Source organism: Emys orbicularis, chromosome 2 (genome assembly GCF_028017835.1).
Source record: "Emys orbicularis isolate rEmyOrb1 chromosome 2, rEmyOrb1.hap1, whole genome shotgun sequence".
In the NCBI taxonomy this organism is placed as follows: Eukaryota; Metazoa; Chordata; order Testudines; family Emydidae; genus Emys; species Emys orbicularis.
The window spans coordinates 268,064,140-268,080,808 of NC_088684.1; the positions used below are offsets into that span (position 1 = coordinate 268,064,140).

The 16,669-nt window shown below is 38.7% G+C and overlaps 1 protein-coding gene across 1 annotated transcript in view; it reads left to right on the plus strand.

The window, feature by feature from the left end:
- The window catches only part of SVIL (supervillin), an 84,404-nt gene that overhangs the window by 9,676 nt on the left and 58,059 nt on the right, over nt 1-16,669 (plus strand). Inside the window, exons 4-11 of the mRNA XM_065400142.1 lie at nt 293-971; nt 6,094-6,174; nt 8,321-9,241; nt 9,578-9,748; nt 10,384-10,418; nt 14,487-14,548; nt 14,909-15,048; nt 15,758-15,853. Of these exons, the coding sequence (XP_065256214.1) occupies nt 293-971; nt 6,094-6,174; nt 8,321-9,241; nt 9,578-9,748; nt 10,384-10,418; nt 14,487-14,548; nt 14,909-15,048; nt 15,758-15,853 (2,185 nt within the window). The remainder of the gene's footprint in view (nt 1-292; nt 972-6,093; nt 6,175-8,320; nt 9,242-9,577; nt 9,749-10,383; nt 10,419-14,486; nt 14,549-14,908; nt 15,049-15,757; nt 15,854-16,669) is intronic.

The window sequence follows — 16,669 nt, forward strand, 5'->3', positions numbered from 1 at the left end:
GAGCATTTACTGCACGTTTCTTGTTCATTTGTATGTGTTTTGGAGATGTCAGTCAAGTAGTAGAGGGTTATTTCGGAGTAGTTCATGGGAGTATCCATAAACAGTTTTGCTAGTTCATTTGAATTGCAAAAACCTATAATAACTAAAAAGTCACACTATATACGGTTGAAGCCTGCTTACTGAATGGCAGGTGTGATGCTCCAAAGAGATTTGAATAATATTTTTAATAAAGTGTGAATTCAGGACAAGTCACTAATCCCTCTTATGTATTCTACATACATACTTTTTGTAGGAAGATCAAATGAAGAAGAGGAAACTTCAGATTCTTCTGTAGAAAAACAACCTAGGTCATCCAGGTATCGAGCAGAACCTACAGGAGCACATTCAGAGCCTACATATAGCACAGGAGCCATGGATACCCAGGGACTTGAGTCAAAAGCAGAAAGAATAGCTAGGTACAAGGCAGAGAGGAGACGCCAGCTAGCAGAAAAATATGGATTGCCTTTAGAATCTGAGGGAGATTCTGAATATTTATCCAGATATACCAGGGCAAGAAAAGATCCTGATGCTGGGGAAAAAAAAGAAGTAAAGAGCGACAAGCAGGAGGATGAAAGCAAGGAGTATAGTTCCCTGTACTCCTCCATGTCTGAGAATAAGGAGTCATGGACTACTGCTTCTGAATCAAAGGAATATTCCTTCCATGAAAAAGACAGCATTCCAGATAGAGAGGAGCTTTCAAACTTGGAGAATAAAAGAGCACAGGACGTTAGTGCTCCTGGACAGGCTCAGGACTTGTCATCAGAAGTGGATGGTTCTGCATCCTTTTCGTATTCTGAACAAGAATCCTCCTTTAAGGAAGTGCCAGTGTCACCAAAGCAAACTTGCAGGGTATCCCTTTCCTCACCAAAGCAGCCAGTTTCACCAAGTCATTCACACAATGACCAGCCCTTGTATAGTGACACCAGACATGGGTAAGTATGCTTTTTCTATATTGGTATCCTTTGACCTTTATAAAAATCTCTACAATACAGACAAGACTTAAAGATGATGTACCTGAATAAACAAATTCTCCACTAGTGCTAATGTCTTGTGTGCCTTGAACTGAGTTCTGTTTTTTGATATTTAGATACTCATTGTCATATCTTGTAAAACTGGATTACTATGCTTGCATGCAATAAGGTTTTACAAGTCCATTGTGTATTTGCTGAGTGTTTATTAGATTTAAGCTACTGTAAAAAGAAGGTCCTTTTATGAAAAGAAACTATCCTTTTTAAAGAGATTTCTGGAGAAATTAAGAATGGGGGATGGTTACAGTACTACATTTGCTGCATTTTGAAAATGTGCATTTACTGTTTGATCTAGAAAACACTTTCAATTTAAGTGTATTTACTTCAAATTCAGTATCTTTTTTTTAGTAAAAGCAAATTTTCTATATTATTATTTTTCTCTCTATGTAGTGTTTTACCAATATTAAATAGAAGTAGCCTGTTTCCATAGCCTGCAAATGAAAGTCTTAAGCTAAAATGTACGTTGGGTAGGTTGAAAAGAATTGTCTGACCATTGTAAAAAATTAGGGCCATGGGATTTAAGCAAATTCTGATTCTGTTGGTAGTCCCATACATCATATAAATATTCTTTTACGAGATCCTGCATATGTTGAGTTCCAGAACACTTGAGATGTAAACTTTTCCACTGTGTCCTCCCCACATAAGTGATAAGTTTTCACATACTCTGATGACTCGAAGTCTGATATCTGGTGGATCGGAGATTCAAACTGATTTCCCAGTCTTCATTTGAGAGCAGCAGCATAAGAGTGCTGATGTTACTTTGAGGTCTGAGAGCCATCAAATGCTTTATTGTAGCAAATGAAAACAAAGTCTGACTAGTAATTCTCTAAATACTTCATCTTCGAACAACTTCTTCTCCTAAAAATATGCAGCTTTAGTTGTTTGGCTCCCTGAAGGTTAATGTAAGTGAATGTATCGCAGGCTGTAAAGAAACAAGATGAAATGGAGACATCCTGTAACAGTAGTTTGACAGTGTACCATCTAAAAAATGGACAGTAAGCTGTTGTCAGTAAGATTTAGCTGTGCTAGGTAATCTTGACTATTTCAGAATAATTTACAAGAACTAATATAAGTGAAACGATTTGTGAGGATTATGTAAATTTAACCAGCGATGGGAAAAGATTATTAAAATCAAGTTACTTTGATTTAGTATATCGTATTTTCTTAATTATTTTATTAAATTAAAATGAGAGAAGTAAAACTCCCGAAAGTCTTTAAATTATTCCTAAATTCCTCGTTTCATGGTATTTATACACCTTTCAAGTAGTGTAAGGAAAGTCTCCCCTATCCCCTCCAAGTGAAAGGCTAATACCTGTAGTACGAATGTCTCTTTTGGGGTTTTCCTTTTCCTGCCAGTAGATGGATGCAGCCAGCTATCCATTATCCATATTCAGTAAACTTGTGCAATTTTGCTTATTTCCCCTTTCTGTTTCACATAGGACAGGACTGATGATAGTACAGGCAGTCCTTGACTTTACGACGTTCAACTTACAATGAACGGCACTTACGATATTTCTGAATTGACACCCTGATTCATCTTATGACAATTGGTTTCGACTTTACGATGCTCAGTCCCGCAGTGGAGTAGACTGTGGTTCTGAGTTGTAACGTTTCGACTTCCGATGCAATTTTCAGGAACCAATTGTGTTGCAAGTCCGAGGACTGCCTGTACTTCTAATATTTTAAAGCCTTGAAAACTCAATTTTTAAGACAGCTTCCTTTATGCACCTGCATACAGCTGTCTTTGGACACTCCACTTAAGCAAAAGTCTGAGAGGAAAAGTGCTCATCTAAGGGAGCTATCAGTAGAAAGTAGACAAGACTGAGACTGCGTTATTATATATGCAAATAACTGCACTGCAGGCTTTTGACCAGCTATTCCGTTCTACTGAAATGTTTCAGGGAGCCTAGTCCAACAGAAGGTCTCAGCCCAGCACTGCACACTTCTATCTCAAGCTTTATTCAGTTAATCTAAAGATAAATCACTCCTGACTAATCCTATTACTAATAGGAACAATTAAAGTGTGAGCCCCCACGACTCTTCCTTCTCTGGTTTATAAATCCCTGAAGCTAAAGGAGTGGACCAAATTCTAGCCTTAAAAAAGGCACAGAGATTAGACTGTTACTCTTCAAAGCCAAGAACCTGTCCACTTCAATTTGAGGTTCTTGTTCTCCCCTGTAATAAACCACAGCAAACACCCCGAGTACATATAGCCATGAGGAGACACTTTTAGAATAACCCTCTCTTCCATGTTTTTTACCACATTCCAGCTCCAGAACATGTTATTTGGACTTTTCCACCACTGTAGGATGGTGGGAAGACCAGGCTGTGTTCCTGGTAAAACAGTATAAAGATCTTTGTGACCGTTTGAGAGTAGAAAACCCCCTAAAAAGCAAATTATCTGTATTTACCTGAGGCTGTCTTATCTTGTCATTGTTTTGTTTCCTGTGGGTTTCCCCCTACTCTGGTCTGACTTAATTCTTTGAGTTTAAATAGGCAGCAATACAAAATTGAACAGGAACACTAAGGCTACGTCTACACTACAGCCTATGTCCGCAAAACTTACGTTGCTCGGGGGTGAGTATTCCACCTCCCTCTCCCCCCGAACTACATAAGTTACGCTGACATAAGCACAGATATGCGTGGCGCTATGTTGGTGGGAGAGCTTATTCCGCCGACATCGCTTCTGCTGCTCGCGGACGTGGTTTTTTAATCCCAACGGGAGCCCTTCGGCATAGGGCATCTTCACCACACAGGCTGCAGCGCCTGAGTGCTGGAACAATTTGTATAGTGGGGGTGCTGAGAGCCATTGAACCAAACTCTAAACCTTGTATATGATGGAAATCACTTCAAGCCAGAGGGTGCGGCAGCACTCCCAACACCGCTAGTTCCAGCACCTGTATTGCAGCGGCGCAACTGTACTGTTACACCTTAGACGTGGCCTAACGCACACAATATTCAGAAAACTAATGTGAATGTCTTCCAGTTCATCATAATAGGCTTTAAAGAAATCAGAACTATTTTTCAGAAATACTTCTAGTTGTTTCAGGAGGCTAAATGAGCTGTTGTCTCATGCAGTCTGTTCTACTAATGTTGCAATGTTGTATTCTCCATCAAGTTTGATTATGCAAGGTATGACTAAAAATCAGCTTGCCTGGTGTAGAGCTTTGAAAATCAGAGTTTAAAATGTCAGTGTTAGATTCTTTTAACTTTTGTGTTCAGCTGATTTAAAATTTAAAAACAAATACAGCTTGTGACTTCCTGTGTTAAGAAGGTTTGATTATGAATTCTATTTCCATCATTGAGAAGGCAAAACCCCCACAAAGATATTCTTTGATAGTCTGCATTTAAAAAAAATAAATAAAGTGTCAGATTAACCTCACATTTTTAACATGGTTTACCTACGTTTGACTGCTCTTTTCAAAGGACAGGAGATTGAACACAAATGCTTATTGCTCAGGCCTATTGTGATAAATGCCAGAATACATACTAACGAGCTAAGAGGAAGTTTCGTTGTTTCAAAGCAACCAAATCTCTGCTGGGTCAACGCCCCATGGAGTGCTTTGAAAGGCTTTTCCCACCCTTTTGTGTGAAAAACTCTTTGGTGATCTTAGTAAGATGAAAAACAAAAATTGTTTTAACAGTAAGGGGTAGATTTCAAATGAGAGATGTGGAAAAAGTCGTAATTATGGTTGAGGTTTCAGACTGAACATTATAAATAGGCAGATTTATTTACAGTACCTATATATGATTTCCCTGGGATCTTTTATCTGACCCTAATAGGAAGGCAGAATAAGAGAGTTTTTAATGAGTTTAAGGCTTACTCTAAATTCTTTTCAGTTTAATAAAGATCCTTTTGCCAAATTCAGCTCTTAAAGCAGTATGTAAATCCAGAGTAACTCTACTAAATTATAAAGAGCTACTCCAGATTTACACAAGTGTAACTGAGCAGAATTTGGTCCATTATACCTTTACATTGCATTTTGTACGTAAACTTCATCATTGTCTAAAAATGTATATGATCTTCTATGGAGGTGGGACTCTTTGTTGTGGATATTACAGATATTGAATGCATCTGTGAAAGAGTGCAATGGTATATCAGTTGTTTCATGAAGGGCTTTTGTAGCCTTCAGTGCTTTCAAATTTCAGTAGGCACTCATATATTGTTTCCATTTTGGAGTCTGATGCAAAAAGTATCAGGCCAAGAATGTGTTTCTTTGCTCATTTAGCGTATTTTAACGCTTCCCACTTTATCCTAAAAGACCGCATACTCCCCACTCAGTGTGCTGGGGGTTACTGGATCTGAATTCCTGAAACCCGGCATATTGCTCTCAGAGGAGGGGGGTTTCTGATGTTCATTCTCTTTATGCAAGAATTTCATGTAAGCTATGGTAATACATTCTCCTAGCGTCATTAAACTTGTGTCATCTGTTTATTTGGGGCTAAAGATCTTTTGGTAGACTTTAGCTCTTTAGATTGCAAATAAAAGGAATAGTCTAACCGTAATCCTGTGTGCAATATAGTGCTTCTGTCCATGTAACTTATATAAAATGTCAAACCGGGAAGTAAAATAAAATTACTTTCTATGTAGCTTCCTAACGATGATTTAGATGTGGATGTCCAGGTTCCTGACAATTTGGGCATGGTTAGTTAAATGTCTTGGCAAAATGTTTAGGGTGCTGTGTGTTTTCAGAGGGGATGGATCACTTGGCGATTACCTGTTCGGTTCATTCCCTCTGAAACACCTGGCATTGGCCACTGTCAGAAGATAGAATACTGGGCTAGCTGGACCTTTGGTCTGACCAGCATGGCTGTTCTTATGTATTCTTTTGTATGTGAAGGTGGTTATTTGATAAATTATCATGCAAATTTGTTAAAGTTAGAAGTGTGCAGTGCCAGTACTTCAGAAACCAAGACCTTATAATTGAGAAATTTGAAAACCGTTTTAAGATTAAGGCGGGGAGGGACTGAGTGTGCATGTATTGTCTTACCAGAAAGTTATCTGAAATTCTGTTTTCTATAGTAGTACAGGGAAAGCAAAACCTGAATGGTTTCTTCAGAAAGATTCAGAAGGGGACACACCTTCACTTATCAGCTGGCCCTCCAGGTATCCTAGAATGTAGCTGTGTGGCTAATAATCGGATTATACCTATTGTTACTGACTTCCCTCTCCTTCTCCTTTCCCCTGCCCTCATTTAACATTTGTCTTTTATATCCTTTAACAGCAGTGAATCGGAAAATACTATTTCTGTTCAATAAACTGCTGTGGAAACTTGTTTCTGGAGCATCTGCTTTTTGTCACTTATAACTAATTGATGTTTTCATGGAGAACTAGACATGCCCCTAATGTTTTCTTCACAGCTATTATGATATTGGTCTTTGGCTAACTTCTTATCTTATCTCCAGCCTGTTCTTAACCATCCCCCCCCCCCCCCTGCACTCTGCAAGCCAACAGATTTTTGTATTACAAAATGCTTTATGCCCTGAATGCAGGATGTGCCTAAAAATAAGACTTGATCGTTTTATTTTTTAAGGATGGAGTGGGGGAGGAGGAGTAAGAATTAAGTCACTGGGAAGACAAAACAACCAAATTCAGAGCTACAAATAGCTGCTACTCTCCAGTTTGACAGAACATCAAAAGAGTCCACAACTGGAAGCATGCATTCCGGGGAGAACTCTTCATTGCATTTCAGACTGTTGATTGAACTAATTATCTGACTCTGAAAACCTCATCAGTGACTGTTCTGGGTAATTGGTGGGTGCATAATACCCTGAAAAGCTTTTTTTTAAGCTTTGAGAATGAGCACTCTTATTCGTGTTTTGAAGTAAGTCACTGTGAGGTCCTTCATTTTAAAATGGACCAATCCTCATAAGAGAGAGAAAATATTAAGCAGATGGAAAGGGTGATGTGTCAGGTAGTTGGGAATATAGTGGATTATACTAGTGCTCAAAAGCATTAGTTTATTTTTTTAAAATCTTGTTTTTATGTAAAATAAATTCTGCAAGTAGGAAAAGTCTGTTGGTAGCAAGCCTTGAATTGCACTTACTTGAGGGTTGGAATATCTGTTAATTGCCACTAAATAGTTAGCTTGGTACTGTATATGAGCTTTTCCCAACCTTAGGGCAAAAAACCACCTTACTGATTACTAGTTGCATGGTGGGTGTGGGGAAATAGCTTTCGATTTTAATTTTTTATGACATTTTAAAATGTTATTCAACTGTCTCCCTGACTGTGCACTTTTTGTGGCTCTAAAAATTATGCTAGAGATGTGTTACAATTATGTGGTTACGTGTAGGACAAATGCTGCCCTCAGGTGCTTGTTATGCTTAGCTCCTGTTGATGTCAGTGGGAGCCAGCAGCAGGCATCCAGAGGCAGAATATGGCTTGTATTTGTGCATGTACATCGTAATGGTTGAACAGAATTGCTAGAAAATAAACCAAGGTGGGATAAGTTTCAGTACATTCTCAGAAATTTAGCATATTGGGATGTGGTGAAACATTTCCTAAATGTTCATACAATGCAAGTTTTTGTGCAAGCCCACAAAGAGTGACAACCATGCTGGGCTTCCATTTTCTACCGACATGTTTTTCATTTTTAGAGAGGCTCCTTAACATTATTTGGTTTCATTTATCAAGAAAGATAAAGTTGTGTGCAACATTTGAAATGCTCCCATTTCTGAGGTTTGCATGGAGATTTTGACTTGTCTATGCAACATATTCTTCTGCAACTTTTTTTGGGGGGGGGAAGGGATATGGAGAAGATACCAAGATATTTGACTAATTTGTTTCAAAGTGAGCAAGGATCAGTATGTTGGCAGCTTAACAGTACATATAGCAAAAGGAGGTCGGAATTTCACACTAAAGACACTCTTCAAAAAACTATATTTTTTTAGAAAGCAACTCCTAATTCTCTGTTTTGAAAAATATGAAAATGTATTATGTTCTACAAAGGAGTGGAATTGTGATTACTAGGAACCTGCTTTAAATGTGATTCCTTGCTCAGTTATCTTTCTGAAAGGTCACACGTGTATTAGGTGCCTGTAAATAATTTAAAATGTCCTTAAGGCTGGTGTTAATGCCAAGATTTTAAGATGGGGAGGTTGTTTCAAAGTATATCCTTAAAATACTTAGATGCTTATCTTTTTATTTTGTTTTACTATATGATGTTGCTCTCTGGTCCCACAATTGATATATGTTTTTCCCAAAACTAGTTATTGCTGGTCACAGCTTTAATCCTTTTTCTTTCTTAAAGAGTAAAAGTTAGAGAGAAACTGGTGAAAGAGGAAAGTGCTCATGGAAGCCCTGAACTTGTCACAGACCCTGTATCTCAGAAAAAATCTCATCCAGTGCCAGTTGATTACATGCCTCTTCAGTCAGAAACTTCTTCCTTTGATAGGGTTGCCAGCCAGACACTCAGTTCAGTCCGCCAACCGATACATGGATATATTCAGCCTGCTGGTGTTGCTCATACTGCCAAACTGATGGCAACAGAAGACCCAGAAAATATCTCAATTAGCAGCCTCTTAACATCAGACAATGCCGGCATCATGACAAAATCCCCACCAGCCACTGCACTGGAAAAGGAAAAAAGTAACATACTTCAGAATTATGGCTCAAAGCCTGACGAATTTCCTTTGGGGACAGAACAGCTTTTGAAAAACAGAAAACCAGTTTTGCCATCTGAGGTTCTCAGGCAAGGGAAGAGCAATGAAGACCATTTTAGAGCAAGTGAATTTGACAAGGCTACTGTTCCCTCATCTCTTATAAGCAAGCCAAAGGCTAACTCATCAGAGCTTCAGAAAGAGCTAGAGTGCACTAAGCACCAGGTGCCTGAACCCCAGTTTAAGACTCGTGAGAACACTGAAAGGAGTGAGACAGTTATGTACGTACAAAGTGGATCCGTATCACATTCTGCTAAGGCGAAAGGTCAAGCTCAGGAAGTGTCTACGATGAAGCATAAACTCCTGACTCGCTCAATGTCTGATTATACTGGTTCTCCTAAGCCAGAGGCTTTAAAAAGTAAGGAAACTGTTACGAGAAAGGAGATGGCGTTCCAGAGTGCTGAAGTAAATGTGCCCAATGGTGAGATTGGCATGGTTGACACAAAAGTCTCTGTTGCTCAACTCCGTAATGCCTTTCTGGAAACTATCAATGTCCACAAGAAAACTGAACTGTAGGTGACATTTCAGAAATATTTTCGTGTGACACTTGCACGCCCTTGGCAAAATGACAAACTCAACATCAGTAGTGTTCTGCATTAAACCACACAGCTTAGCTCTCACCAGTGTGTACTGGAGGCTGAGTCAGCCTGAATCTGCTCTTATGCTTCTGCTTGCTACTGCAAGTTATGATGTTGGGTAGCTGGAATGTTTGCTATACTTCTGTGCATGTTACTGTAGGAGCATGCAGAGTGATCTTTAGTGGATTGTTTTGATGGGATGCCTATATCTGTGCTTTACTTTTCTCTTCTATTCTCTTTTCTTTGCACTTTCTATCATATGATTAAAAGTGAATCTCGATTTGAGATGTCAACATCAGGTACTGATTTATCTGCCAATACTGAACCTGAAAGAGTGTCACGAAGGCCAAGGCGCTATTTTTCTCCTGGTGAAAGTAGGAAAACTTCTGAGAGATTTAGAACTCAACCAATCACTTCAGCAGAGCGAAAGGAAACTGATAGGTAGGCATGTGCGAGACTGTATGTAGTGTTCTGGTCCCGGTAAATATGAATGAGTTTAAGAAGAGAATTTTCTCACAGTAATGTTAGCAAAACCATTGTACAAAGGGTTTTGTTTCACTATAAAAGTAAAAATAGTCAAGTCTTCATTTTAAGATGAGAAATGTAGTTTTTCTGACACCTGACAGTTTCGTTTCTTTAAAAAATAGGACTTTCTCTAGGTATCTAGTTATAGGAATAGGTAATGAATTGTTGTAAAACACTGAAGTGCGGCTATGTGATTGGTTCTCGGTAATAATACATGATTTGTGTGTCTGTGTAAAGTTAGGTCTTTTTAAAAAAATAAACCAAAACTCAATGTTGGGTTAGAGGAACTGGCAGAAAATCTTAAACTATGATCTTCTCTGAGTTGTACTTGAAATAATCTTTCTTTACTAGATTTAAATTTGGCTGGAATTGCTCGCCTTTCTGCTTCGTTAGAGGTTGTCCTAAATGAAAATTATTGAAACTTGGACAGCATCCATGATTTTCCTCATTCATAAGACATTTGGTGTCCCATCTGACAATTTGAGTGGAAGTTTTGTGTTTCTAGATTTTCTTTCCAGCTGACTTTTTTTTTATTTGCTGATTTTTACTAGGTCCACTCTGAGTCCAGAAATGCCAGCTGCTGAGGGTAAGTCTCTGTCTCTTCACCCCCATCCCTCTTGGTTAACTGTGAACTTAGTTTTTTTGAAATGGGAGTTATGTCAATATAAATATGAATAACTAAAATATGCCATTGTTCCTTGAGCTGTATCTAGAAGGGTTGATTTGCCATTCAGTGTTAAGCCCAAAAAGTTGCTTCTGCAACTTCCTAATGAACACTATATTACAAAAAAGAAATTAAGCCAAACTACTTTTTTCTTTATGTAATCAGTTGTATCTGACCAAAAATACAGATGAGTTTATACCAGGAATAAAAATCTATTACTTCAAACCAGTGGTCTGGGACCAGTGCTTGGAAAAGCTTTACTGCTGATGGAAACACTTGCACTGGTCTAACAAAATGTTCTAGCCAAGAAAATTGCAAGCTATTGGATCTTAAAGCTGCATAATTTTGACTACCGTTTTGCTAATCTTTGCCCCATACACATACTTCAATTCTGACTGACACAAATTAAGAAGCTAGTTTCATGTCTAATCTCATGAATGGCTAAATGTAAGAGTTTGGTGGTGTGATAAAGTTGGAATATTTTATTATAATTTTGAGTCCCGTTTGTGCTTCAGTTTCCCCTATATGCTGTCCTGTTCATAGGCACTGACTCCGTGGGTGCTCTGGGGCACCCACGGGGAAAAAATGGTGGGTGCTGAGCACCCACCGGCAGCCCCCCTATCAGCTTCCCCCAACCCCCCCAGTGCCTACTGCCCGCCGGTGGGCCCCGCGGATAAGTGCCTCCTCCTCCCTCCCCATGCCTCCTGCCCGGCGCAATCAGCTGTTTTGCAGAGTACAGGAGGCTGGGTGGGAAGGGGGAGGAGCTCGAGGGAGGGGTCTGGAAGAGGTGGGGCCTCTGGGAAAGGGTTGGAGTGGGGGCGGATCTTGGGGCAGAGCCAGGGATCGAGCACCCCTCGCCACTTCGGAAAGTCGGCGCCTGTGTGGGTAGAACATATCTGTTTGCGCTTGGGGGAGGCTAAGATACGGGTTAATAGCATCTAACTGTCTGGGCCCTAGGCCCCATATCAGTGGAGCAGACAATAGGAGAAGACCATAGGAAATCCAATTGCCTGGACATTGACACTTAGCAACCAATGACCTAGAGGGATATGGACTTCTCACCTCTCCTCATGGAGGCTGAACAGTATTTCCCCAGTTTGAGAACAAAGGACTAGAGAGGTTTGAGGTGGGGAATAAGATTTCATTGCTGGAAGGAGTTGGGGCTCCCACCGGGAGTTTGATGAAGAAAATTAGATGGAGGTAGACAGACGGAGCTTGAACCAAGTAGTTCACTACAACTTGGCTGGGCTCTGGGCTAACCAGAATGGTCTATGCTTTAACCATTTCTCTCTGCTACCTCAAGGACTTCCTATGCTGTGTTCCAGTAACAAATAAATCCTACTGTTTTGACAACACAGTGCGGGTGTGTCTGCAAATGCTTGGCAAGGTGCATTAATCCATGAAGATTGTACAGGTCTCCATCAGGGGTCTGTTTCAGTTGGACTCACTGAAGGGCGATCACGGTGTGAAGCAGGAGTGCTGAAGGCCCAGAGATCCAGTCTAAGGAGATGATGAAGCCATGTGGCTTACCCTGGAGGAAGTGTGAGATCCCTAGGGTGTCTGGCACACCGAAGGGGTTCCTCCTAGAGACTGTTCCAAAGCTGGGGCCATAGCACCGATCCTATGGATCCATGACAGATGTCTTATGCTATTTGAAAGCTGATATTCCCTGCAGCTTTCAAGATGCATATAGCACAGGTTTTCAGAGCTGGAGGTGGACAATGGTATCTGCTAAGCATACCAGCTGAACTTTTTGAAGCAGGAAGCAAGATAATAATCAGAATGTCTTAGTCTTAAGGTCTGATATGGAACAGGTTATACGGTGGTATTGGCATAAAGTAGGTCTGTCAAGCGATTAAAAAAATTAATCACAATTATGCATGCAATTAAAAAGATTAATAGAATACCATTTATTTAAATATTTTTTGATGTTTTCTACATTTTCAAATATATTGCTTTCAATTACAACATAGAATATAAAGTGTATAGTGCTCACTTTATATTTATTTTTAATTACAAATATTTGCACTGTAAAAAACAAAAGAAATAATATTTTTCAATTCACCTACAAGTACTGTAATGCGGTCTCTTGAAAGTTGAACTTACAAATGTATAATTATGTACAAAACCAAACTATATTCAAAAATAAAACAACGTAAAACTTTAGAGCCTACACATCCACTCGATCCTACTTCAGCCAATCACTCAGACAAACAAGTTTGGTTACCATTTGCAGGAGATGCTGCTGCCCGTTTCTTGTTTATGATGTCACCTGAAACTGAGAACAGGTGTTCCCATGACACTGTTGTAGACAGTGTCGCAAGATATTTACGTGCCAGATGCACTAAAGATTCATATGTCCCTTCATGCTTCAAACACTATTCCAGAGGACATGTGTAAATGCTGATGATGGGTTCTGCTCGATAACGATCTAAAGCAGTGTGGACTGATGCATGTTCACTTTCATCATCTGCTTCAGATTCCACCAGCAGAGGGTTGATTTTCATTTTTAGTGGTTCGGGTTCTTTAGTTTCCACATTGGAGTGTTGCTCTTTTAAGACTTCTGAAAGCTCCACACCCTGTCCCACTCAGATTTTGGACGGCACTTCAGGTTCTTAAACCTTGCGTCAAGTGCTGTAGATATTTTTAGAAATCTCACATTGGTACCTTCTTTACATTTTGTCAAATCTGCAGTGAAAGTGTTCATAAAACAAACATGTGCTATGTCATCATCTGAGACTGCTATAACATGAAACATATGACAGAATGTGGGTAAAACAGAACAGGAGACGTACAATTCTCCCCCAACAAGTTCAGTCACAAATTTAATTGATGCTCATTAAAAAAATAATGTGTTATCAGCATGGAAGCATGTCCTCTGGAATGGTGGCAGAAGCATGAAGGGGCATATGAATGTTTAGCATATCTGGCACATAAATACCTTGCAACGCTGACTACAAAAGTGCCATGCGAATGCTGTTCTCAGGTGACATTGTAAATAAGAATCAGGCAGCATTATCTCCCATAGATGTAAACAAACTTGTTTGTCTTTGCGATTGGCTGAACAAGAAGTAGGACTGAGTGGACTTGTAGGCTCTAAAGTTTTACATTGTTTTGTTTTTGAGTGCAGTTATGTAATTTAAAAAGTCTATATTTGTAAGTTACACTCTCATGATAAAGAGATTGCACTACAGTACTTGTATGAGGTACATTGAAAAATACTATTTCTTTTGTTTATCATTTTTACAGTGCACATATTTGAATCAAAAATAATATAAAGTGAGCACTGTACACTTTGTGTTCCATGCTGTAATAGCAATCAATATATTTGAAAAATAGAAAAATATCCAAAGATATTTAATACGTTTCAATTAGTATTCTATTGTTTAACAGCGCAATTAATTGCGATTCAGTTTTTTAATCGCGATTTAGTTTTTTGAGTTAATCGCGTGAGTTAACTGTGATGTGATTAATCGACAGCCCTAGTATAAAGCATTTGTTTCTAGGCCACAGTGAGGTGAGATATTGAGCCTTAAAATGATTACTGGTCCTTCTGTCTAGCAGTGTTCTCCTGATGCTTGACCAGGGCTTAATACAAAATCTAAACATGAGCCAATATGATTTTATTTTATACGCTTATTGGAATGACATATCAAATTAATGCTAGTACATAAAGTAACTGTCCAGAAGAAAAATCATTTTCCATTCTTAAATCATGTTATAATATGCTGCACCTAAGAATGATTCTGATTTTAAAAGTCAATTTTACACTAATTCATGCATATGCATGGTCACATTACTTTTGTTGAGCTAAACAGACACTAACTTGCTCTTACATTTTACTGTTGGTCATTCTTTTGGTGATTCCAATGCTATTAAAAAAGCTTGTTCTTGAAGTTAAAAGGATTTCTTGACTTGGTCTCTGAAACACTCACATTTAGAGTGTAACATTTCAGATTCCTGCTATATCATGTTGTTTGATTTCTGTAGATGAAGAAAAACTGGATGAACGAGCCAAGCTGAGTGTTGCTGCAAAGAGGCTGCTTTTCAGGGTAAATGTCATGTTTTCTCAACAGAAATATTTTTGCAGAAGGGTAACGTCAAAACCCATAATGCTACCTTAGTATGCTTAATCTGTAGCCGTATTAGCATTCGTATCCCAATACAGGTCAATGCCCTGTTCTCCCCTTATGAGTGCTAGACATATTGTTTACATAGTTCTCAGGACACCATATGTAATCTGGTGTATGTATTTTTATCTCATGGTACTGGTTGTCATAGTACAGCTTACTGCCAATTCAGAGAAGTCCATCCAAAAAACTTGACACCTGGCATCAAGGAAAGCCAAACAAACATTTGCTTCAGTAATTTCTTCCTCTGAGTTATTGATACTGACATGTATCTGATCCTAGGAAATGGAAAAATCATTTGAAGGAAAAAATATTCCTAAACCACGTTCAAGAAATTCAGCAATAGAGAGAAGATTGCGGCGTATGCAGGATAGGTCACGCACCCAACCAGTTACTACCGAAGAGGTGGTCATTGCGGCTACGTAAGTTCCATTTATGTGTTAGCCTTGGCATTAGTTCAGAGATTAAATTTCATACATGTGGTGTTTACAGCTTGGTAGTCAGGAAAAAGGTTGTTAGGAACCAACTTCCTTGAGAAACGTATGGGGAGTGGCCACATAGAGATTGTTTTGGGGGGCAGGGGTTGCAGAGCAGCATAAAACGCATGAACTATAATCTGGCGAAAGGCTTGAGAAGTAATATATTTGAGGGGCGAAATTAATTACAACATTGGTTTGTAAGCCAAGTGAAACAGATTTCTGCCTTGAGGAGGTCCACACAATATATTATGGAGCATATTTGTATTGGAGAAAACCTGCAAACTCAATAAATCTCGCATGTATGTTTTGAAAATAAATTTCTTATCCTCTCTATTCACGCATCCTGTAACCCCTCTGAAAAATGCAAGAGCAAGCCAGTTGTCAGAAAAGAATACATGCACATAGCTAATTACTAGAATTTGAAAACTGGTTTATCTTGTGAGAAACCAGCAAACTCTAGAGAGAGAATCTGTGTCTTAAGGTTTTAGTTCCTGGCATTATTTTGCAAAAGATCACAGCAGATAACTTGTAGTTGTTAAACATTGCTGTTTGATATTGTCTTTTCTGTTAACACTTCATACAATGCTTTTCTTAATGCTTTTTTCTTCTCTCTCCTTGTGAATTTTCCCTCCCTTGGCAATTCTTTTTAAAGTGAACCTACCCCTGCTTCACGTACTGTGAATACCCACACTGTAGTGACAAGAATACCTAGTCCCACTGTAGTTAAGAGCACTGTACAACCTACCAGGTACTGGGGGCGGGGGGGAAACCTGCATGCTACATGGAGCACAAGGGTCCTAGATAGCAGATGCATCTTACAATCCTTGAATGCCTTATCAATGTGTCAAACAAGTCAATGACATTTATTTTAAGAATGTTTTAAAGATACATGTAACTTCATTTAGTTTTCTGCATGGTAAAACGTTAAATCTTTTTGCTTGTTAAGCATTTGACTTAGGAACTTTCTAACCACAGTTAACTATTTGTTCTAGAGCATACATGTTTCCTATATGGAAGACATGAACTTGCATGTTGAAATCCTAGCAAAACCCCTCCTTGCTTTTTAATTTTTTTTTTTAAGTGCATTGTGTCTCTAAAATGAAAATACCAAAGCTAGTGGTGTCTGATTTCACAAGTAGTACATCCCTATTTGTCTTTCTCAATATATATTTTTAGCTTGCAGAATTAATGGAAGGATAAGAAATTGCACCATCTATAGGTGTAAGCATAAATTCCTGTTTGCTATAATTGCATTTAGTTCATAGAATGATTTTTCTTGTATTCTGTAAATACAGCAAGCTGTATTTACAGAATACATTATAGAAAAATAATTAAATATCAAAGCACTTTAGAACTTTGATCTGTAACTAGTTTCAGTGAAATGAGGTATACAGAGACGAGTACAATTATGCCTATATGAACAAACATAAACCTATATGCTGTCAATGTTGATCAAATTGCCATTAAAGTACTGCAATGGACTTCAAAATTACTATACATAATTCCACTCAAAATTACCAAAGCAGAGTTCTAGAGATCTATATTAGCTCAAATTCTAAGTGTG